We start from the raw sequence: 25,430 nt of genomic DNA on the forward strand, positions 1-25,430 counted from the left end.
ATCGAAAAATAAATCGCTACAGGTGCTAGGGACTAGGGAGCCTCCTCAACCAACAAGGCCCATGTTCGTTTTTATTCAGAAACTTCTTACGTTCAAAAGTTACTCTAACGGGTCTTTACTTTTGAGTTTTTACTCTTGCCAGTGACCTCGATATGCTTATGAAGTAGGCTGTTTGTTCATTTATTTTGTGTAGTCATCTGCTTCATGCCTTCATAAGATCAAGCAGACTGAGAAAGAAGCATTTACGAGGGAAACATTTTTAAACACGACTGACAACGGGTCTTGGGGTGGGGGTGGGGATGGCGGCATACGCTAGTCCTGTGAAGCTAAGCACATAGTCATCCTGAATCTTGTTAGATAAAAAAAAATATATATGTAAATTAGTATGAATGAAAACTGAAATATGAAAAACATTTCCCCAATTCCTTATTTTCAGAAGGGTCTTTAGTCATGGCAGCAGTCGGGAAGGCGAACACTGACGGACACACCATAACAATTAGTTGGAAAATTTGATATGGGTCTGTGTTTATAGGTTAAGATTATGAACGTAAATGTTCCTGTATCAACAAATCACCCACAGAGCTATGGTGAGTATAAGAGTGTTTAGTATTTAGAATAAAATGTATGCATTCTATTGTTATGCGCCATGAAGGGCCAGCCTTAGCCATTTTCCCATGTCACTAACGTCAGTTGAAGTAGTGAGCATAATGCACAACTCCTCGTGTATTCCAAAAGACTGAGAAATCATTCGCCTTGCTGTGTCTGATAAAGTAGACGAAAATTAATTATTCAGGGTCTTGTAATAAATATAAAGAATGCCGAACGGAGATGATGGAGAATTGTGTGGAAGGATAGGATGAGTGCCGGGAGAGAGAAAATGCTCAGTATGGGTCCCAGTCAGCTGATTGTAAACAAGTGATTGAAACCTTTGAATTGTTTAGCGTATAGTTCTAGGTTGGAGTTTTGCATTAACAGTAATGCTGATTAATTGATAGGTTAAATGGTGGGAAGAAGTAAGAAGTGGAATTCAAGTACTGTATTTTGATTTATTTTATTTACTGACGCGTTTCTGCAGCACTACTGTAGTAAATGAACTTCTCTTGCTATCATGAATCCCCTCTGGGGCCTCATTAATATCCCCAGAGTCATTTTCGACCGAATAGTCATAGACGAAAAGTGTGTGCAGTTTATGATGAGATAAACAGAAAGCACTTTAAAATGCTTGAATTCTAGTTGTGGCATTGCTCTGTTCACCAGTATATTCCTACCGGTAAGGCATCAAAGATGCTGATGTGAATTATGCTTAGCCTACTGAAATATGTGGCAGGGTGTTTTGAGCCAGATCAGTTGTACATACATTCAGCCTGTTGATGAAGGAAGGTCTCTTCCAGCTTTCTCCATGGCTTGTGGGATTGAGTCTCATCTGTATTACTCATGCATGTATTTTAGTTTCATTTTTCAAGGCTCTAACATGCTTGCATGCGTCAGCTTTGGTCACCTAATGGCGGCTTTCCATGCTGCTCAATCTCTTGCAGCTTCCCTATTGTCCCTTATCTTGAAGTCACACTCAGTGACCTTTCCCCAGCTCTTTTTCAGTCTGCCTTTTGCAGCCCCTACCCCTAACATTAACACTTCTCGCTTTCTGCACCCAGTTATCATCCCCCATCCTCTCCACATGCCCAAACCATCTGAATTTAACTCACCTCATCACAACACCAATACATACACTCCAGTCCCATCCTACCTCTCAACTCCTCCATTGTAAGCCTAATCCCCCCAGGCCTCACACCCAAGGGTGCACTGCTTGTCCACCTGATCATTGTCATTTTTGCATATTCTGTATTTATTTTTTTTTCTTTTTACCTCCCTACTGGCCTTTAATTGTTTTGCCCACTACTGTATTTTTGTGATCCAGCCATGAACTCTTTGTTATCATGTTTTCTTCTCTTGCTGTGCCTGGTTTATGCATTTCTATTTCTTCTCTGTTCACCATCTCTGTAAGATACTTCATTGAATCTTCTCTTATATTCAGGTTGATATATTCCTTTCTTTTAGTGTTTTTCCCAGCAGAGTTGCTCTCTTCTGGTCTTCAGTGGTATTCTTAACAAAATTGCTCTCTTCCTGCCATTTGATGTTATTCTCAAAAAAGTTGCACTCTTCCTCGTAGTCTTACCCTCGACAAAGTTGCTTTCCATGTTTTTTATTAGTGTTATTCTCAGTATCAGTCTCTTCGTTGCCCTGTCTCCACTGCTTAACATTTTCTGCACAAGTTTTGTGAGTTTTCAAGTTTCGTGTTGCGGTTTGATATTTACCGGTACTGATACCAACCTTTTCTTGATATTTGTAGCTTTTCACCCAGTTGATTAGAAAGAGAGTGGATGAGGAATTTGGAAGGAATTAGAGTGTAAAGTGGAGGGAATATAAGAAAATTATCTTTCTTGTAGTGGTACCGTAAACTGGGGTGAATTCGGACTCGGGGCGAATTCGGATATTATTGCAATAAAAAGTTAAATTAATTAATAATTAATGAATAAACATATTAGAAATCTGTTTGCTCCCAATTGTTTGTAATTCTTTACTGTACTTTCGTGTATAAAGATACTTAATATATCACGTGACGCATACCAAATATATACTAAAAAGCAAACATATGTAAAAAGAATAAAATTTGTAACATTGGCAAACTTTCTTTGGCAGAAATGTTAATGAATAGATGCAGGAAAATCTTCGGTGCCCGGATGTACTTTCATGCATAGTGTGAAAGTGCAAAGTAAGTAATTGGCGTTATCTTCTCAATTAATCTCTTAACTGGGCATTTAATGAAATTTTTAAAATTTTCATGCAAATTGGAGTCAGTTCGGACATGAGGTGAATTCGGACAGGGGGAGTATGGGCGAAAAAGTAACACTTTTTACAATGTACAATTGCTTATAATTTGCCAGATGTGGATAGTGTGTGTAATTGGGTTCATATGTATCATTTACAGGTATACTCTTGAGCTTTTATGGTACTACCTGTTTAAACAAGGTCACCCAATGACTCGAACATTTAAGAAAAGAACTGGTGGAGATCAAGGTCCTTATCGTAGTGAAAAAGGCAAGCAAAAAACTGGTAAAGCCAAATAATCATGTTAAATATCACCTGTAACTTATAATCCATCAGTCTTCCAAAAACAAAATTATTAGTCAAGAAATGATTGTTCCATATACAGTACTAAGGTTTGTAGCTAGATTTATCTTATCTACATGTGTTCTAATATGTTTTATTTAAACCAAGGAAAAAAATAAAACTGCTATTGTGTTCATGTCTCATTATAGTCATTAGCTTATTTTGTCAGGGAGTGGCATTATTTTTGTACTGGAAGAACATTTTTTTAAAAGCCCCATAGCGTCCGAAATGGCCCCACATACGGCCGAGACTAAACTGGGAACCCAGGGTAGTCATATGCATTCATTTTCTATTTATGTACGAATTTATACAGTGTGTCCAAATTCACCAAAGTTTGAGTACAAATTCGGACACCCATTACTATATTTGCTATAATTATATATGAAACATTTTAAATTTTGTACTGCTATGATTCGATACCCTAGTGGACCAGCTCAACATACAGTACTTAAGATCTTGGACTGAATTAAAAACTAGATTACATGGCACAAAAAAATGAAAAAATCGTCCGAATTCACCCCAGTTTACGCTAGGTGGTGGCGACCATCATCCACTCACTTGATGTAGTGCTGCCTACTTCTTCCTTAGCCTTTATAATTCTTTTTCTGTGCCTGCCCTCCTCTATTCCTATTTCTCTCATCTTTCCTATCACTTCTTATTGCTTTTCTTTCCATTACAGGTGGCTTTACATTGAGTGACAAGCCAAATGGTTTCCTGTAAGCCAAGAAACCATTTACAAAGCTGGGTGGTAACCATATAACCAAACCATACGTGCTCCCTACGTGTCAACAAGTGGGTTGGTGGAGGGTTAGTGCCCCTCCCTGTAAAACAACCAACTCAAAGTCAAATGGCCACCCCTTACGGGATTATGGCGTCTGGCAGTAGGTAGTAGATAGATAAAACTTTCTTGTCACTTCGTATTGCTTTTCTTTCCTTTACAGGTGACTTTTCATTGAGTGACAAGCCAAATGGTTTCCTGTAAGCCAAGAAACCATTTACAACACTGGGTGGTAACCATATATATAACCAAACCATACTTGCTCCCCATATGTCAACAAGTGGGTTGGTGGAGGGTTAGTGCCCCTCCCCGTAAAACAAATAACTCAGAGTCAAGTGGCCACCCCTTACGGGATTATAGCGTCTGGCAAATTCTGGAAAGATGTTAAGAGAGTTAGATACAGTAGGGTGTTAAAGATGGTAACCAGGGAGTGAAAGATGAAAATGGTAGATTGCTAGTGGAGAAAGGAGGAAAAGTGAGCAGATGGAGAGAGCACTTTAAGAAATTGATGAACATAGAGAATTAAAGTAAAGCGAGTATAAGTGGCTGGAGAATGGCTGGGAAAAGGAGGGATGTGAGAAGAGAGGAAGAAATCAGTACCGTAGCATGGAAGTTATGGAAGTAGTGAAGAAAGTTAAAGTTGGGAAAACAAAAGGAATTTATGAAGTGTGTGGTGAAATGCTGAAGCATGGGGAAGAGATAGTAGTAGAATGGATGTGGAAGATGTGGGGATTGGCATGGGAGGAAGGTAAAAGTCCCGGAGGATTGGAAGTCAGGTATAATTATTCCCCTGTACAAAGGAAAAAGGGAAAAAGAAGTGTGTGGTAATCATAGGGGCATTTATCTTCTTAGTGTAATAGGAAAAGTATATGGTAGGATACTTATTGACAGAGTTAGGGAAATAACAGAGGAATTAATTGGGGAACAGAAAAGTTTTAGGAAGGGAAGAGGTTGTAGCTATAGATCAGATATTCATTCTTAGGTCTTTAGTGGAAAAGTTTCTGGAGAAGGGGAAGATGGCTTATGCAGCCTTCATGGATTTGAAGAAAGCATATTACAGGGTGGATAGACAAGGGTTGTGGAAAGTATTAAGAATATATGGAGTAAATGGGAAGTTGTTGAATGCCGTGAAGAGTATGTACGAGGGTGCTAAGGCTGCAGTGCGTGTGGTCAGAGAACTGAGTGAATTTCTCTTTTTGAGGTTAGGTTGAAACAGGCATGTGTCATTTCTCCATGGTTGTTCAGTCCATATATGGATGGGGTTATACAGTAAAAGAGATACCATAGAAGGTAGGGCAGTGGATGTTGGAATGGCCCTAATGAGAGATGGGAGTGTGTAGAAACTCCCTGTACTGCTGTTTGCAGATGATACTGTGTTGTTAAGTGAAGACAAAGGGGAGCTGCAAGGCATGGTGAATGAATTTGGGAGAGTGTGTAAGAAGCAGAATCTAAAGGTGAATGTAGGGAGGAGTAAAGTTATGGCCTTTGAAAGAAATGAAGTCATTGAATGTACAGTGAGGTTGGATGAGGAGGAAATGGGAAATATGAGTGCGCTGAAGTACTTGGGTAGTGTGATGAGTAAGGGTGGAAGCTCAGAGGTTGAAATGCTTGAAAGATTACAACAAGGAAGAAAGGTTGCTGGTTCTTTGAAAGCTGTGATAAGAAATGGGGAAGTGAGCATGGAAGTGAAAATGTTACTGCATGACAGTACTGTATTGTGATACCAACTCTGACGTATGGAAGTGAAGCTTGGATCTTGCTGGAGGGAGAAAAGTCAAAAGTAAGAGTAGTGGAAATGAATTATTTGGGAGGAGCATGTGGAGTCACATTGACAGACAGACTGACAAACGAGGAAGTGAAGGAGAATTGTGGCGTGGATGTGATAGGAAGCGTTAGGAGAAACACACTGAGGTGGTTTGGTCATGAGGAGAAGAGCAAGAGACTGTTTGGGAGAGTGTGAGTGGGGTGGAGAGGGGGAGAGGGACAGGGAGACCAAGGATGAGATAGAGGGATGGAGTGGAAAGTTATATGAAAGGGGGGGAGTGTGAGTTGGGAGCAAGGCAGTGGAATGGTGGGGGACAGGGCAACTTGGAGGCAGTTTGTTTGTGGCCACCTCATATGGGACTAAGGCGTCTGGCAGTAGATAGATAGATAGAGTGTGTCAATTTAATTTTTGTGATATTAGCTTTAATTCAATCAATATAAATACAATACAATAATCTGTCATTTATTTGGACATAATAGAGCCAAAGGCGTGTCCAGGTAGTGGCAACATCTGCATAATGAACACTATTCCCCTACCATACCCAGACCTTACCTATGCCTAACTTCCATCCTATACCTAATCTCTGTGCTTAATTTGGCAGTGTTTTCCAGTCATTCAGGCTTATTTAGACATCAAAGCAGTCATAGGAATATCCAAAAGTAATGCTAAACACAAAAAGTACATGCAAAAATAAAACACTGAAAACCAAAAAACACCCTAACTAAACACTACTGTATGTACAATACCCCTCCTTATTTTAGCTGTGTTTTCCAGTCATTTTGCCATATTTTACATCAAAACACACATAGGATTATCCAAAGTATTGCTAAATGCCAAGAAAAAAAAAAAAATGAAAACTAAAAACACCCTACCTAAACACTACTACATGTACAGCACCCCTCCTAATTTTGGCACTGTTTTCAGGTTAATCTGCCATAGTTAGACATCAAAACACACATAGGAATAACCAAAGTATGGTAATGCTTAACACCAAGAAATCTATCTATCTCTATCTATTGCCAGATGCCATAATCCCTTACGGGGTGGCCATTTGACTCTGAGTTATTTGTTTTACAGGGAGGGGCACTAACCCTCCACCAACCCACTTGACACGTAGGGAGCACGTGTGGTTTGGTTATATTGTTACCACCTAGCGTTGTAAATGGTTTCTTGGCTTACAGGAAACCATTTGGCTTGTCACTCAATGTAAAGCCACCTGTAACAGAAAGAAAAGCAATAAGTAGTGACAGGAAAGATGGGAGAAATAGGAAGAGAGGAGGGCAGGCACAAAAAAAGAATGATAAAGGCAACTTCTTCCTTAGCCTTTATCATTCTTTTTCTGTGCCTGCCCTCCCCTCTTCCTATTTCTCCCATCTTTCCTGTCACTTACTGCTTTTCTTTCCTTTACAGGTGGCTTTACATTGAGTGACAAGCCAAGTGGTTTCCTGTAAGCCAAGAAACCATTCACAACGCTGGGTGGTAACCATATAACCAAATCATACGTGTTCCCTACGTGTCAACAAGTGGGTTGATGGAGGGTTAGTGCCCCTTCCCATAAAACAAATAACTCAAAGTCAAATGGCCACCCCTTACGGGATTATGGCGTCTGGTAATAGATAAATAGATAGATAGATAGTACTAGAATATGCCATTGTACTCATTTTCAAATGTGCTTGAAATCCCACCTCAGAGGGGAATGATCAGATATAACAGATTATCAGCTTTTTTAGAACAGGCTTCCCCCAGTTAGTCTGTTACAGTGAGGGCCTGCTGTAGTTACACCTCTCCTACCCAGCAGCTTAGCATTGGGCTTTTATACCTTAGCGATTAGATGGGATTGCCTATTATCTTTAACTGTTATTATAAGTATTTTCTTCTTGTTGCAGCCATCATCCAAAATGCTCAGCCACCTATTATTGCCTCTGGACCATCTGCTGTCACCTCCCTTACGGGTGGACAGCAGCAACAGCAACATCAGATGCCTGGTGGAGGTGGTGGAGACATTCACATATGTGGGACATGTGGGGCCCAGTTCACTGAGATCAAGGACTTCATAGGTCACAAGCGTCAGGGTTGCCATGAAGGGGGTGGAGGGGGCCCAGGGCTGCCACAGTCTCAGTTGTCTGCCACATCTTCAGTCACTCAGCCACAGCATCCCCCTGGCTCTGTGGTGAGACATATTTATACATTCTTTGTTTGGATTCTAAGGCTAGTTTAAATCAGTTCAGTACTGGTATATTAAACAATATTAGTCATTATGACCATGCATCCATCCATCATCCACTCCTACTTACCCCATGAGGAGCGTAGGAGCCCGGAGCTAGGCAAGATGGTCCTGACATTTAAGATGAGAGTGACCAGCCTCACTCATCCCTGAGTGGCATCACATGAGCAATAAACTCCAACCATCCCTTGGATATAAACCTTCACCGGCTCAATCCGATTGGAGCGCCTTAATTACCCACTAAACCACCAGGCGCCATAATTTGGTTATATGGTTACCACCCAGCGTAGTAAATGGTTTCCTGTTGTACGGGAAACCATTTGGCTTGTCACTCAGTGTAGAGTCACCCACAGGCAGAAGGAAGAGGAAAGAATGAAGGAAAGAAAGACAGGATGGAAGGAAAGAAGGACAGAGGAGAGGAAAGGACAGACACCTGAAAGCAGCACTACATCAGGTGAGTGGATGGTGAGCACCCCCACCTACCACAGTGTCATTATGACAAATAATAATTACAATGATAAGGAACAGCATGAAGAGGTGAGATAGGCTGTGGCACAAAAGAAGAATGCATATAGTGAGTGGATGAGAAACGGGTGTGGAGGAAGCTGAGAGACGGAAGAGTTATATGTAGAGAGGAAGAAAGAGGTGAAAAGATTAGTAAAAGAGAGTAAGAAGAGAGTGGGTGAAGAATTTGGAAGGAATTTGATTGTACAGTGGAGGGAATGTAAGAAAATGCTCTGGAAAGAGGTAAAGAGTTAGACAGGGTGTTAAAGAAGTTGGTCAGAGAGTGAAAGATAAAAGTGGTAGATTACTAGTGGAGAAGGGAGAAAAAGTGAGCAAATAGACAAAACAGTTTAAGGAACTGTTGAACATAGAGAATGAAAGTAATGCGAGTATAAATGGCTGGGAGAAGGATAGATGTGAGATGAGAGGAAGAAATCAGCAGGATGGAAGCTGTGGAAGCAATGAAGAATGTCAAAATATGGTAGGATACTGATCGACAGAGTTAGGGAAATAACAGAGGAATTAGTTGGAGATGAACAGGGAGGGTTTAGGGAAAGAAGTGGTTGTGTAGATCAGATATTCATTCTTAGGTCTGAAGTGGAAAAGCTTCTAGAAAAGTGAAAAAAGTTGTATGAGGCCTTCTTGGATTTGGAGAAAGCATATGACAGGGTGGATAGACAAAGACTGTTGAAAGTATTAAGAATATATGGAGTAATTGGGAAGTTGTTGGATGCCATGAAGAGTATGTACAAGGGTGCTAAGGCTGCAGTGTGTGTGGCTAGTGAACTGAGTGAATTATTCTGTTTGAAGGTTGGATTGAAACAGGGATGTGTCATGTCTCCATGGTTGTTCAATCTGTAGATGGATGGGGTTATAAAAGAGGTACAGGGTAGGGCAGTGGATGTTAGAGTGGCCCTAATGAGAGAGGGCAATGTGTGGAAACCCCCTGTACTGTTGTTTGCAGATGATACTGTGTTGTTAAGTGAAGACGAAGGGCAGCTGCAATGCTTGGTGAATGAGTTTGGGAGAGGGTGTAAAAAACAGAATCTAAAGGTGAATGTAGGGAAGAGTAAAGTTATGGTCTTTGAGAGAAATGAAGTCACCGAATGTACAGTGAGGTTGCATGAGGAGGAAATGGAAAACGTGAGTGCATTTATGTATTTGGGCAGTGTGATGAGTACGTATGAGAGTTCAGAGGGTGAAGTGCGTGAAATGATACAACAAGAAAGAAAGGTTGCTGGTTCTTTGAAAGCAGTGATAAGAAACAGGGAAGTGAGCTTGGGAGTGAAAAAGTTGCAGCATGACAGTATTGTGATGCCAATCTAACATATGGAAGTGAAGCTTTGACCATGCTGGAGGACAGAAGTCAAGAGTGAGAGCAGTGGAAATGAGCTATTTGAGAGGATCAGGTCGAGTCACATGGAGAGACAGATTGACAAGTGAGGAAGTGAAGGAGTGTTGTGGTGTGGATGTGGGTGTGATTGGAAGCGTTAGGAGAAACACATTGAGCTGGTTTAGCCATATGGAGAGAATGGAGAGCGAGAGACTGATGAGGAGAGTGTATGTGAGTGAGGTCGTGGAGGGGGGAAGAGGGAGGAGGTGGCCAAGAATGAGATGGAGGGATGGAGTGGAGGGGTAATTGAGAGAGGGGTGTTTGAGCTGGGAGCAGGACAGTGAAATGGTGGGGGACAGGGCGACATGGAGGGGATTTGTTTGTGGCCACCCCCTTACGAGATTAATGCGTCTGGCAATGGACAGATAGAGAGATAGACATAATAATAAGTAAGAGATATCAGAAGCCCTAGTGAGTGATGAACAGGGTGGATTTAGGAGTGGCAGAGGATGTGTGGATCAAATATCTGCCGTGAAACAGATAGTGGAGAAGGCTTGTGAGAAGGACCATAAGGTGTTTAAGGCATTTATGAGTCTGGAAAAAGCATACAACAAAGTAGACAGAGAAGGATCATGGAAGGTTTTGTGCATGTATGGTGTAGATGGTGAGCTGCTAAGTACCATCAAGAGTTCTTATGATGGTAGTGAGGCATGTGTAAGGGTAAATGAGCATCTAAATAAATGGTTCCAATCACTGTGGGCATGCAGCAAGGTTGTATGATATTCCCATGGTTGTTCAGTACAGTACTTCCATCTTCTATGGTCAAGAATTCCTTAAAGTGTTCTCCCATCTGCCCACATTTTCTCCCTTCTCCACTAATAATCTACCATTTTTATCTTTCACTCCCCTGCTAACTTCACTGCCACCCTGTCTTACTCTCTTCACTTCTTTCCAGAACATTTTCTTGCAGTCCTCCACTTTACACTCAAATTCCTTCCAAATTCATCATCCACTCTTTGCTTGCTCTCTCCTACTAATCTTTTCACCTCTCTCTTTCTTTCTACTTATAACTCTCTCTTCTGCCTCTCAACTTCTTCCATGCCCCTATTTCTCATCCATTCATTTTATGCATTCTTTTGTGCCACAGCCTGTCTCACCTCTTCATTCCACCACGCTGTTCCTTGCACTCCCCCTCCGTCTTCTCTTCACCCCACACACCACATCACATGCCACAAATATTTCTTCTGTGAATATTCTACACACACCCTTCACGTCCCCCATCTTCTCCAATGCATATTTACCCAATTGTTCCTCCACTTCTCTCTTATATTCTGCCTAACATAACTTACTCTCTAGAAACTAGGCAGCCTATTATAAGAGTGGGACAGTGACAGAAAGCAGAAAATAACCACAAGAAAAGGTGGTGATGCTAGACTGCCACCACAAAGGGCACTATTTCTTGGTATCTCTGTATGTAGTGAATACATTAATGGCATCATGTAGCACATAATATGAGTGAGTGGACAAGACACCAGTGACCTTGGTTGATGATCATGCCTTGTGAGTATAGGTGAAGATAAGAAGCATTGCACTCGTCTCAGCTCTATGAGTCGTATCCCTTCAATCATCATTTGTAATGCCTAGTTGGGATCATAAGTAACTCAAAGCTTCTGCCTAAGGATTCCTCCAAAGAGGGAGTGTAGAGTGATAAAGTTTTAAGTAGTGTTTAAAAGTAGTGACTTAATTTTGCACTGATGAATCCTGTTTGACTTCTTCAGATGGGAGTGCCAGTTGGGATGCCCCATGTGGTTCTTCAGACAGCTACAGGGCCTCCCCAAGTCTATCGCATAGTGCTTGAGCCCAGTGTTGCTCCTGCAGTGTCTCAGGCACCTCCTCCTTCCCAGGCTCCAGCTCCCATATTGGCTCAAGCACTTTCAGGCACAGCTCCTACTCAGCTCGCTTCCACCCCGTCTCAGCAGCATGTAGTCTCTACCCCTAACCATCATCTGACTTTTACTCCTGGCCATCATTTTGCTTCCAGTTCTACCCAGCAACCAATGCCTTCTACACCATCCCAGCATCTCTCAGCATCAGGCCCCAGTCAGCATCACTTAACTACAGCCACAGCCCAGCAACACCTAGTGACTACCTCAACCCAGCAACACCTATCTTCTACCTCAACCCAGCAACACACTGCTTCAACCTCAGCTCAGCAGCACCTAGCTTGCCACTCACAGACTCACTCTGCCACACATACCTGCCAGGTCAGTTTTTTTGGTCATCAGTATATACATGAGTTGAAATTTTGTGTGTGTGTTTGTGTTTGATGAGGATCATCAGTATATGTATGAGTTGAGTTGTGATGGTGATCAACTTTATGTTGTATTACAGGTCACTCAGGGCAGTGAGACATGGCACAGTGTCCAACCCCTCTCAGAAGCTCCAGGAGAGAGGGAGGGAGGCATTGTTGTAGGGAACAGGACAGTGATGGAAGGTGCAACATCCCTGGAGGATAGCCATCAGGGCAATAATGACTCTCCCTCAGTATCAGCAGAGAGGGGAGGAAGGTCAGGAGGCAGGGTTGAGCAGCTGGAGGGGGATGACAGAAGTGTCAGTGCTGCCACGACCATGCACACAGAGGAAGAGGATGTAGCAACATTTTTGGCAACACAGTTAGCAAGTCAGGCAGCTCCACCCCACACTACAAGTTAGTGAATACTGATTGATTTTCCTTTAAAACTTCCCCTTGGGGTTTATAGATGCAGTTAACTCTGAATGTTTAGGTTTCCTCAGGCACGGCTCTTGATGCAAGGCCATCAAAACCGCAGGCAGGAACACTGTAGATGTGAAAAAAAGATTCAGGGTGCATGGTTTTGTAGTGGGAGGTGTGGCCACCTGTGAGGTGTAACAGCTGCTAATATTTTGCTTCATGCCCTTCTAGTGTAGCTGTCTTGTGTTTGTTTTACCCCAACAATAGGGTATGCATGTAGGAATTGTAACCTTAGTACACATTTCCCACTTATTTATTGCTTTCAGCCTCATTATTGTCACTGTCTTATGTCTGCTTTACTTTATTCAGTAGGCTGTGCCCTTCATAAGCATACCGGCAGTACTGTACTTATTTTCTACTTTTTGATTGTTTTATAACCCTTTGATTTGACTATCTTATATCTGCATTACCTCTGTACTGTAGGCTATGCCCATAGCAAGCATATCTGTTGTTTAGTTTGGCTTAGACCACAGGTGTGGTTAACCCTTTCGTACATGGTGATGTGTTAGGCGTCATTAGAGTCTTTCCTCGTAAATACGCTAAAAACCATAAAATATTTGCCCCCCTTCCCCCCCCAAAAAAAAAAAAAAATTTGGTTGGTCTGCGTAATTTTTGGAGGCGTCATAGCTTGCCCGTCTCTCGTCAAAAGTAATGAGTTGGCAACAGTGGGTCCCGATACCCTTGACAGTGCAGACAGGTTTTTCAGTACAGTACCAAATGAGCTGTGAGTGGGGAAGGTAATGCACGGTCTTGTCCCTTTAAATCTCCTCTATTACCCCCGCCCTGGCTGCACGACGTATTTCACTATGCCAATATTGCTTATGTATAATTTTTGGGCACTATTGTGATTAGATTTGGTGTTTGCAATAGGAAATTAGGTGTTTGTGAAGCATTCCTGGCAGTTATCAGCCGTTGATCCAACGAAGATTGTGCTACTGTTTCTAATCAACTACACCGCCTCTACCCTGCACCAAATGTGAGTATTCAGTTATAAAAAGAGTGAGAGTGAATCATGTGAATATAATGTGCATACCTAGTGTACAAGGAATTGGTGAAATACGTGTAGCAGCTTAGGGGGAGGTGGGGAAACTACCTTACAGTCACAACGCGGCGTGGGCACAGTGTAGTTTTTTGCATTTTTCTCACAAACTATGAGGCATAGAAGAACCATTCTGATCTCAAATGAAAGCCCATGAAATTCTGCACAAGATGATGAAATAAAAACAACACTGCTGAGAAAAGTTTTTTGCTAGAGCTCCTCGATTAAAAACTCTGTTGTCTGTCGGAAATAGGTTTTACTTTTTCGCCTATTACTCAAAAACCATAACTCTTATCAAAATACCAACAACCCCATTCGAAAGCTAATAAAATTATCTTTCAAATGATGTATAACATGTAGAGATAGATTAATAAACATTCCAGCTGTGATGTTGGGAAATGAGATAAATGTTCCTGAATGTTTATTCAGACTGCCCTAATGCATGTATAGTTTTTTTTTTTTTTTTTGTAGAATAAACATCAATGAATAAGAGCGTGTGGGTTTTGTGGCAAAATAAATATGTTTGGGTGGTGAAAATGAACCGAGAATACACCTTTTTGGAGCGTGCGGCGGGTGGCAGGGGGAGGGGAGAAAGCCAATGTGTTGTGGAATGCAAAACTTATTGAAACTTACCTTGAGCAAAAGGGTTAATATATCAGAACTCCATAATGTATTAATGCAAAGGTCAACAGTTTAACCCCTTTGGCACGAGGGTGACTAATCTTGCGTATTACCATGTACGAGGCTTCCCCCTCCCACGTTCCCCCACACTATTTTTCCAAGGGAAGGCTGCAATCTTGCGAAAATAGCTATGGTGTTTTGTGTGTTTGTGTATATGTGTGCATGTAAGTATATGCGTATGTGTAAGACTGAATCTGTCACTGATTGTGCTTGTATAAAAAATAATATAAATCGAAAAATATTTTTGAGTATACTGTAGGTTTATCATCAAAATTACAGTGCTGTGAAAGATTATATATATATATATGAATTAATTCAGTGTACCTACCTATTAGAAATGTTTCCTCTGAATTCAAATCTAGGCCTACATTTTCTTGGCCTTCTCACCCCTGCTTGGCTCAGGCTGTGGCATATCCTGACTGTGCAACATACTTCTGCTGCAGTACATGTAAATGCGGGGCAATTTTGTTATTTCCATGGAAACAAAATATTGATAAAAGTGTACATATCACTTTCTGAAACTGGATGCAAAGGAATGCTGTTTACCCTTTTCCTGTGGGTGTTCTCTGAAAAATTTATTTGCCTTCTGATTTGTGGTAGGTGGTGGCAACCATCATCCACTCACTTGATGTAGTGCTGCCTACTTCTTGCTTAGCCTTCATCATTCCTTTTCTGTGCCTCTCCTCTTCTCTCCCTATTTCTCCCATCTTTCCTGTCACTTCTTATTGCCTGTCTTTCCTTTACAGGTGGCTTTACATTGAGTGACAAGCCAAATGATTTCCTGTAAGCCAAGAAACCATTTACAGTGCTGGATGGTAACCATATAACCAAAACATACGTGCTCCCTATGTGTCAACAAGTGGGTTGGGGGAGGGTTAGTGCCCCTGTCCGTAAAACAAATAACTCAGAGTCAAATGGCCACCCCTTACAGGATTTTGGCGTCTGGCAATAGATAGATAGATAGATAGATTTGTCCACTCACATATTGGCATCACCACATCTGCATCAAAAAATAGCTTGAAAGAGTCCAAAGGCGACACAATTCCAGATTCACTGATTGGTGGGTTCAGCCCAAAAAACTCAGTCGTAAATTCAGGCAGATGGTTGGGATGTGTGTCAGCAAATATGTTGCTTATCAGCCGCCAGCCACCTTTGATTTCTTTTTCATGAATATCATCAAATTCGTCACTCTCAAGTTCTTCACTCGAAGAGTCATCGATATCCAAATCTTGAGCCAACGGCTGATAATCCTCATCAGTCGAGGAATCGCGAAATTCCTCAAGAATACGCTGATTTGGCCATAATTCACTGTGGAAGGAGCAACAGTACACCCTCCTACATTCACTGCCAAGACTGATCCTGGCGGGATGCAGAGTTACTGTCCAACACGCCATCAGTCACTTGCCCTCCAATATGTATTGGGATTGGCTGAAAAAAAAAAGTGGGCAGAGCTTATTTTACCCTCAGTAACATATTCGAGCCAGTATGTAAGGCCCTGGCACAATAAACTAAACCCTCTGCTGTCTCCTTTGGTGGCATTAGTATATGATGACACGGTAGTTGTTTTATCTTGTTTTTATGATGATTATACTATACTGGTTTTGTATGGAAGAGTTTTGTTATTTGGGAGACATGCTATTTGCCGCATATGGGGCTGGAGCTAGCTGTTGACTAGAGTGAGGAGTGGTTGGAAGAAGTTCAGGGAGCTGTTGCTTCTCCTGACATTGAGAGTGCTCTCCCTCCATGCCAAAGGATCTTTGTATGCAGCATGTGTTAGGAATGTAATGCTGTATGGTAGTGAGACTTGGGCAGCAAAGGAAGAGGATATTTGCAGGCTAATACATACAGAAATGACAGTGATTAGATGGATGTTCAGTGCGTCCCTGAGTATGAGGCCTGGAGGGCTAGGTTTGCAGTGGGAGTTGAGGGGTAGGGTGGCTCTGGATTGCGTTAGTATTGTGATGAGGAGAGGTAGATTGAGATGGTTTGGGCATGTGGAGAGGATGGGGGATGATGATTGGGTTCAGAAAGTGAGAAGTGTTAATGTTAGGGGTAGGGTTGCTAGAGCTAGACTGTAAAAGACCTGGGATGAGGTCATTGGGTGTGACCTGAGGGATAAGGGACTGAATAGGGAAGCTGCCAGAGATCGAGCAGCATGGAGAGCTGCCATTAGGTGACCTAGGCCGATGGGGAGGCGGTGGCCAAATCAACAGAGAGTTGGCCTGCAGTCCTAATGGACCCAGGTTTGAATCCCTGCTGGGGCAGGGAACAGTTTAAGGATTTGAATGTCATTAAAGCAGACATTGCTGATATACCAGATGACCTGCTGACATGTCATAAAAATATCCCCACAAATACCAATACACCTGTCCTGTATGAGGTGGCCCTAGCATATATTCAGTTTGAATGGTAGGTGTTAGTGCCAAAGCGTTGACATGTGGAGGTGTGTGGTTGTAGAAGGACTATTGGGCCATGGTAACAGGCAGCAAAGCATTTGCCCAGAGTTGGACACACACACACACACACACACACGCACGCACGCACGCACGCACACACGCACACACACACACACACACACACACACACACACACACACACACACACACACACACACACACACACACACACACACACACTGTTGTAAGCAAGGTATTAGAAAAACTTATAAGAAAAGCTTGGGTAAATCATCTAGAAGAACACAGTATGATAACAGAAAGACAGTTTGGTTTCAGAAAAGGAAAATCATGTGTTACTAATCTGTTGAGCTACTATGACAGAGTAACAAACACAATACAGGAAAGGGAAGGATGGGTGGACAGTATCTATTTAGATTTCAAGAAAGCTTTTGACAGTACCACACCAAAGACTTTTATGGAAACTGTACCATCAAGGAGGAATTCGAGGCAAACTGTTTTGTTGGATGCAAGACTTTCTCATAAAAAGAGAAATGAGGACAGTACTAAGAGGAAACTACTCATCATGGAAAGAAGTGACTAGTGGAGTACCACAGGGTTCAGTGCTGGCACCAATCATGTTTTTAGTGTATATAAATGATATAAACAGTAACATTGGAAATGAGAGCTATCTGAATATGTTTGCAGATGATGAAAAAATACAAAGGAGAATTACTAACACAGACTCTTGTAAAGAGCTACAAGAAGAATTAAATAAACTTCATGAATGGAGTAGTACATGGCAAATGGAATTCAATGTGGACAAGTGTCATGTAATCAAGTTTGGTAAAAGTGGAAAAAGACCTGATTGGGATTATATGTTAGGAAATAAAACCCTATACACATCAGAAAGAGAGAAAGACCTAGGTGTGATTATCAATAACAGATTATCTCTGGCTGACCACATCAGCGAGAAGGTACGGAACATGTATACACTGCTTGCAAATATGAGAATAGCATTCACATACATAAATGAAGACATGCTAAGAAGGATAATAACATCATTCATTAGACCAACCCTGGAATATGCATCAGTAGTCTGGAGTCCTCATCTCAAAAAGCACATAGACAAGATTGAAAAAGTTCAAAGGGCCGCTACAAGATGGATACCAAGCTTAAGGGACCTAAGCTACGAAGAAAGACTAAATAAACTGAATCTACCAACACTACAGGAGAGAAGGAAAAGAGGTGACATGATAATGCTATATAAATGCATATCAGGAAAGGAGAAAATAGACATAAATGATTACTTAACATATGGAGAAGCATCAGCAAGAGGACACTGCAAAAAATTGCATAAGAAGAGAGGTGATAAAGATGTAAGGAAATTCGGTTTCCCAAATAGAGCAATTGATCAATGGAATGCACTACCGAATGAAATAGTGTGTGCCAAAACAATTCACAAATTTAAGGATATGTACGATAAATATGGTTTAAGACACGGGACAGTACGAGCTTGACTCATTCCTGTAAAGATACAATTAGGTAAGAACACACACACACACACACACACACACACACACACACACACACACACACACACACACAAAATGGAGCCTTCAAAAATGAATGAACGAATGAATACTATAGTTTTTTTTTTTTTTTAAGGCATGGCATTTAATTCATATTAGCTGCCTTAGTGCAAAAAACATCAATCATGTGTTTGATTTGGGGAGTTGATATCTGATTATTAGGGAAGAGTAACGTTATGGTCTTCGAGAGAAGTGAAGTCAGTGAATGTATAGTGAGGTTGGATGAGGGGGAAATGGAAAATGTGAGTACGTTTAAGTACTTGGGTAGTGTGATGAGTAAGGATGGAAGTTTGGAGAATGAAGTGCTTGAAAGGGTACAACAAGGAAGAAAGGTTGCTGGTTCCTTGAAAGCAGTGATATGAAACAGGGAAGTGAGCATGGAAGTGAAAAAGTTACTACATGACAGTACAGTATTGTGATACCAACTCTAACGTATGGAAGTGACGCTTGGACCTTGTTGAAGGGACAGAAATCAAGAGTGACAGCAGTGGAAATGAGTTATCTGAGAGGAGCATGTGGAGTCACATGGAGAGACACTGACAAATGAGGAAGTGAAGGAACGTTGTGGTGTGGATGTGGATGTGATAGAAAGCATTAGGAGAAACACATTGAGGTGGTTTGGCCATATGGAGAGGATGGAGAGTGTGAGACTGATGAGGAGAGTGTATGTGAGTCGGGTGGAGGGAGAGAGAGGGAGGGGAAGGCCAAGGATGAGATAGATGGATGGAGTGGAGAGGTATATGAGAGAGGGGTGTGTGAGCTGGGAGCAGGGTAGTGAAATGGCGGGGGCAGGGCGACGTGGAGGTGATTTGTTTGTGGCCGCCCCTTATGGGATTAAGGTGTCTGGCAGTAGATAGATTTGATTTCATATTGGCGACCTTGGTGCAAAAAACGTCAATCATGGTTTTGATTTGGGGGGTTGGTATCTGGTTATTTTTGGTGAGCTTTTGATACCTACACCCATTTTGCATTGTAGATTTTTGTCATTTGTATTTACATTATTTGTGGTAGCATCATACATGAATCAGTAGCTTAAATTTTTATAATCAATCCTCTCAGAATGTGCATATGCTTTTAATGCTGATAAACAGTTTTTCCCAGTAGGGGTTATCTTACAGGTTAAATACATATGAAGCCTGCCATTTTATGAATTTATATCATTGGAATATGATTTGCTTAAATATGCACTGTTTCTTACACCTGGCAGTGCAGCACACTAGTGATTTTTGTGAAGAAGACTGGATATAACCATGTAAAGAGATTGGAGTGAGTGGTGAAGAGTACAAAATATAATATTTGTGAAGCAAGGAGACCCATGAGGCACTTTATAGAATCTCATGGTTCTAGAATTCTGAGAAGATTGACTGGAAAAAGTTGCTGTTCCCTTTTTTGTCTTTGAGCTAATACTGTACAGATAAAAGTGCTAAAGCCAATTCAGTCTCTTCTGAGAAGAGAAGAACTTTACACTTTCGAAAGCTGGCAGCTGTTTGGTTGTCCGAATGCATTCATTAGTAACGTTGTGATGTACAGTACATCATTTCAGTTATAAGGGTTACAACAACCATTTCTGACGATAAGATTGCTCACATCAAATTAACATAATGTTGCAGTAATGATGTATAGTTTACCTTAATTTGTCTTAACATGGGGAAAAAATCAAGGATATCTTAATACTTTGTCCAAAAGTGTTGATTTGGCAAAAGAACTGAAAATTTCACACTTATCTAGACCCTCTGATAAACTTTGTCAAGCCTCATTTTTAAATTAAACTACAGTAGTCCTTCATTTATTGGGATGTGCAGTATCCAGACGTGTTCATTATCCGGACACTGGATCTTGGCTCTATTAAACCATTATCTGAATTTACTTGCTACTATCCAGACGTAAAAGTCCCTGAGAACTTCGGCTGGCCAGCTGACATGTTCAAACATTCGGTATCGTGGCCGCAGGGCTCGAGCCATGAACGGAAAGTAGGCCTTAACTCACAACCAGAGCTAAAATATCTGTCCGCCCCTGTACTGAGTGATCAAAGTTGCACGCTTATCTGATCATTCCCAGCGAACCTCCAGCACCTGAGTTATACGACTGTAAACCACCAATGATGTCAAAATATCTGTACACATCCCCTCCCAATGTCCAAAGTCGCATGGTCACTGGGCTAATTCATTCCTTACTCCCCCTGAGATTGTAACACAGACCACAGGCCACAAGTACAGTAGAACCTCGGTCCTCGAACGCAATCCGTTCTGGAAAGCTGTTCCAGGACCGAATTGGTCGAGGACCGAACTAATTTTCCCCATAAGAAATAATGTAAATCATTTTAATCCGTTCCAAGACCCCAGATGCTTACCTATTTAAGTTTCAGCACAGGTACCAGTGCTTTCCTTTACAAGGTGACTGTATATTTCTCTTGCCTTTTCACAAATTATTTACTCACTAACACTGTCTCCTGCTAACTTTTCCTCATTGATGAAGATAAACAATAATTTTTCCACTTCTTCAATTATTTTCCACACTACTTTCCTCTTTTCACTGCCAGTAGCTGTACTGGATGAACTTGCTTTCTTTGGAGCCATTATTAGGGGCTAATACTGCACTGAATCAAGAAAAATGTGAAGCAAAGCAGGACAACCACGTTGACGAACAACAAAGGTGGATGTGTGACTGTCGGTCGGCCAACTTCCCTTTGTTTGGCTACGTTCAGGTTGGTCGAGGTCCGATATTTTGGTCAACCTCTGGAGCAAAAATTTCTTGAATTTTTTGGTCGAGGTCCGATTTGTTCGACATGTGAGATGTTCGAGGACCGAGGTTCCACTGTACATGTTTGGTGACAGCAGCCATCCATCTCTCTACTGAACATCACCATGAGTTGTGTTTCCGCATGGCCACTCGGCGTCTAACAGACCGCAAGCCATGAGTAAATGTATGGCAAAAGCGCCTGTCCGCCTGTTGAGAAGGGGGAGAATCCTGCCCACGTCCTCACTTGTGCCCTCCTCCCGTCCCTCCTCCATACCCTCCTGGCTTTCCCCACACACCCTCAGTCCTTACCCACTTCCGTGGTGATAACATTGACTCATGAGTTTTCAAATCTTTTTGCGATTTATTCGACTACTATTGGTTGTATTGAAATTCTGCAAAATCCACAAGAAGGCTCATGAAATTTTGTATCTAGACATATGCTCTTGGAAGGTGCTGGCAAAATTTTGCACTAGGATGGTAGGAAGTTAAGTGAAGGTAAGTTTTACTCCTGAACACTTTATTCTTGCTGCATTTCTGTACTTTTACTTAAAAGTTTTGTGTGTTTTTATTAGCTAATATTATAAACACCAATGAAGATGATGGCATACCATTTATACTGTCATAAATGACATTTGGGTCATCCCTCTTCTTGACCTCCTGCCTGTCTCCTCTGAGGCCTGTCTCCTTCTCCTCCTCCCTCTCGACCTCTCTCTAGGGTCGCTTGTCTCCTTCTGTCTAGCCTGTTCGGTGGCTAATCTCCGTCTCGACCTCTCTCTAGGGTCGCTTGTCTCCTTCTGTCTAGCCTGTTTGGTGGCTAATCTCCGTCTCGACCTCTCTCTAGGGTCGCTTGTCTCCTTCTGTCTAGCCTGTTCGGTGGCTAATCTCCGTCTCGACCTCTCTTTCCTAAAATCTGGTGTAGCAGGGGTGTATCACGTATGTTCCTCGTGGATCTTTGTTCACGAGAGGACTGCTGACAGCTAACTGCATCATCTCCTTACTGGCCGCTGTCGTCAGCTTTCCTCAGTGTTAAGAGTGTGTAAGCATGTTTAGCACTGCTGGATTCTCGCAGACACAACACCTTCTCATCATTTGACTTCCTGCTTCTATCTGTCTCTCTATCTATCTATCTAGTATAATTTGCAATTATAATATGGAGACCTACCACATTGCTCGGCCGCGCAAAAATGGCGTACCATCGACATTTAATAGTTATAACATATTAATACATATTATATATACATTATAATGAACTTATAAGCTAATTAAGTGAAATACATAATATTGTAAAGTAACATAATTGTATGAATATTGTATACATATATTATTCATAGTAAATAGTGATTATTCAGTAATATTACATTTAAACAAGTTGTATACATATTTGAATAAATGCAATATAATTGTGCAATGGTAATACTGCTAAGTTATACATTACATATTTGAGTTATCACTTTAGTAATGTCTAATATTTCATCTAACTTGTATGATGATACTGGTAATATAGAATTGTGCTATAATTGTATGACTTATATTGTGTTAATGCATAATTGTGTTGGCCTTATAATTGTAGTTACATTTTGTTAATGCAACTATTACATAAGTGTCTTGGCCTTATAATTGTAGTTAAAGTTACATAAAAGTTACATCTTGTTAATGCAACTGTTACATAATTGGCAAAGTGTAACATAATGCAATCGTTTGTCGTTACATAATTGTTACATATCGTTTGTAAGTACATAATTGTAGTTAGTGTAACATAATGCAATCGTTTGTCGTTACATAATTGTTACATATCGTTTGTAAGTACATAATTGTAGTTAAAGTTACATAAAAGTTACATCTTGTTAATGCAACTGTCACATAAATTGGTACATATTGTTTGTAGTTACATAATTATAATATGGAGTAACATAATTGTAATAACTGCAGTCCTAACATATGCTGCGGTCGATGATAGTGATGATGTGTCATGCCACTTGTTTGTGGAGACACAATTTGCTTTTTTGTTTGTAGTTTATGTGGTATTTGTTTTTCTTTGCTTGTGTACACTTTTTCCATGTTGTTCATGGTTACATAATTGCTGACTAATTTTCTTGGGATACTTTTTTAAAGTTTAGTTTATATTGCACAGGTATTACTGAAAATGATATTATATAGTCCCATATTTTGTTATTTTATATAAAAAATATATACACTATATACAGTATTAACTATACACACTGATTTGTTGTTCACCTGTACCTATCGTGAGTAATATGTGTGTCAGCACTGTGTGGAAATCATTGTCTTCACGATTGTGTTGAAGGTGTTCATTCTTGCTAACGGCATTTGTGTTGGCCATTTTTTTTTTTTTTTTTTTTTTTTGTAAGTTAATTTATCTGTTTCCACTAGGTAGCTTTAATTAATAAATGTTTAATACAGTTCTTTTAATTGCTCACTGAGTAACTGTGATGGTATATCTTCTTTATTACTTTGTAGATATAATAATGTATAGTTGTATGTATGAAACACGTATTTTATGTAGGTATAAATGGTAACACTCGTTGACAGTAAATAAATGTTATACTAAATGAATGAATATATACAGTGTAGAATATTTATTGTTGGTGCAAGTATTTAATGATTGAATTATGAAGATAATTGAAGTAGGTATATGAATTTAAGTTGTAACTATACAACACGTTTTATATGTTTGTGCAGAAGCTTATTGTCTATCACTGTGTATTGTATGAATGAAGTAACTATGTAACTCACTAATTTTTACCGTGGTGTGAGTGGTGGTGCAGGTGGTGTGTTGACTGACGTGGCGTCTGTTCAGCAAGCACGCATGATGACCTCAACTTCCCACACTGGTAGCTGTGGTGAGTGAATGAGTAGCAATGAGTAACTTGAGTGAAGACGAGTGAGTAAGATGAGTTGTGAATATGGACTTGGTGTTTGCTTCGTCGTCCTGACCTCTTCACGCCTGCGTAAGCGTTGGGGGTTGGGTGGATGTAGCAGAGAGAGGAGGGTGAGGTCTGGTGGTTATGAGCTGTGAGTCGTCTCTCACTCCCTGTTTGTTTGTTTGTTTGTTTTCTTTCTTTCTTGATGTATTCTTGGTCCTTTTTTTCTTGTGATTTACTCGTTGTAGGATGAAGACTATTTGCACTGTAGGCTGTATTTTGTAGGATTCAATGTAGAACTGAAGCTAATCTTGTAGTCCCGGTTGCTTTTGTAGAAATTTGCTTTTAATTCGGAGACGATGTCCGCAGATTTTGCTGGTTTGTCGTTAAGCTACTTGCAAGGCGTCGAGTGATCTCTTGACCTCTGCATCAGCGTAATGATCTGGGAGACGGAGGGGGCAGGATGGAGAGAATACTGTCAGGAGCTGATATTGTTGGTTGTTTTCAATCTTGATATTTTGTAGGAATTTAATGTTGATTCGTAGACGAGGTTCGTATACGTTCGCTGCTACCAAATGTCATAAAGACTTTGTATCATAAAGCAGCGACTTTGTATTTGCTTGTAGAGGCAGGATATTTTAGACTTGTGGTCGAGCGGCTTTTATATCTTGTAGTAGTTTCCCCACCAGATGTCATGTAGTGACGGGAGAGGTAAAGAATAGTATGGGACTATTTTTATTTGTCTTAGAAATATTAAACAGGTTTCTCACATGGAAAGAGTATAAGTCCCGGGTAGCTACCTCCCTGTCTCGCTATCTCTCTCTCTCTCTGTTCTAAGGCTAATCTCCGTCTCGACCTCTCTTTCCTAAAATCTGGTGTAGCAGGGGTGTATCACGTATGTTCCTCGTGGATCTTTGTTCACGAGAGGACTGCTGACAGCTAACTGCATCATCTCCTTACTGGCCGCTGTCGTCAGCTTTCCTCAGTGTTAAGAGTGTGTAAGCATGTTTAGCACTGCTGGATTCTCGCAGACACAACACCTTCTCATCATTTGACTTCCTGCTTCTATCTGTCTCTCTATCTATCTATCTAGTATAATTTGCAATTATAATATGGAGACCTACCACAATACCATCCATCTATCCATCATCCAATCCTATGTTGCCCCATGAGGAGCGAAGGAGCCCGGGGCAAGACAAGTTGATCCTGACATTTAAGATGAGAGTGACCAGCCTCACTCATCCCTGAGTGGCATTACATGAGCAATAAACCCCAACCATCCTTTGGTTATAAACCTTCACCAGCTCAATTGGGTTGGAGTGCCATAATTACCCACTAAACCACCAGATGCCATAATTTGGTTATATGGTTACCACCCAGCATAGTAAATGGTTTCCTGGTGTACGGGAAACCATTTGGCTTGTCACTCAGTGTAGAGTCACCCAAAGGCAGAAGGAGGGGGAAAGAATGAATGAAAGACAGAAGGAGTGTAAAGTCACCTGTAGGTAGAAGGAAGTGGATAGAATGTAGGAGAGAAAGACAAAAGAGGATGGATGGAAAGA

The 25,430-nt window shown here is 41.0% G+C and overlaps 1 protein-coding gene across 1 annotated transcript in view; it reads left to right on the forward strand.

Annotated features, from left to right (window-relative positions):
• Nucleotides 1–508: 508 nt before the first annotated feature.
• The window catches only part of LOC145410797 (uncharacterized), an 87,593-nt gene continuing 62,671 nt past the window's right edge, over nt 509–25,430 (forward strand). Inside the window, exons 1-4 of the mRNA XM_080280910.1 lie at nt 509–587; nt 7,598–7,881; nt 11,551–12,036; nt 12,164–12,479. Of these exons, the coding sequence (XP_080137036.1) occupies nt 542–587; nt 7,598–7,881; nt 11,551–12,036; nt 12,164–12,479 (1,132 nt within the window). The 5' untranslated portion in view covers nt 509–541. The remainder of the gene's footprint in view (nt 588–7,597; nt 7,882–11,550; nt 12,037–12,163; nt 12,480–25,430) is intronic.

The sequence above is a fragment of the Coenobita brevimanus genome, chromosome 86, assembly GCF_032717465.1.
Source record: "Coenobita brevimanus isolate Jiangsu-jjx chromosome 86, ASM3271746v2, whole genome shotgun sequence".
Taxonomy (NCBI): domain Eukaryota; kingdom Metazoa; phylum Arthropoda; class Malacostraca; order Decapoda; family Coenobitidae; genus Coenobita; species Coenobita brevimanus.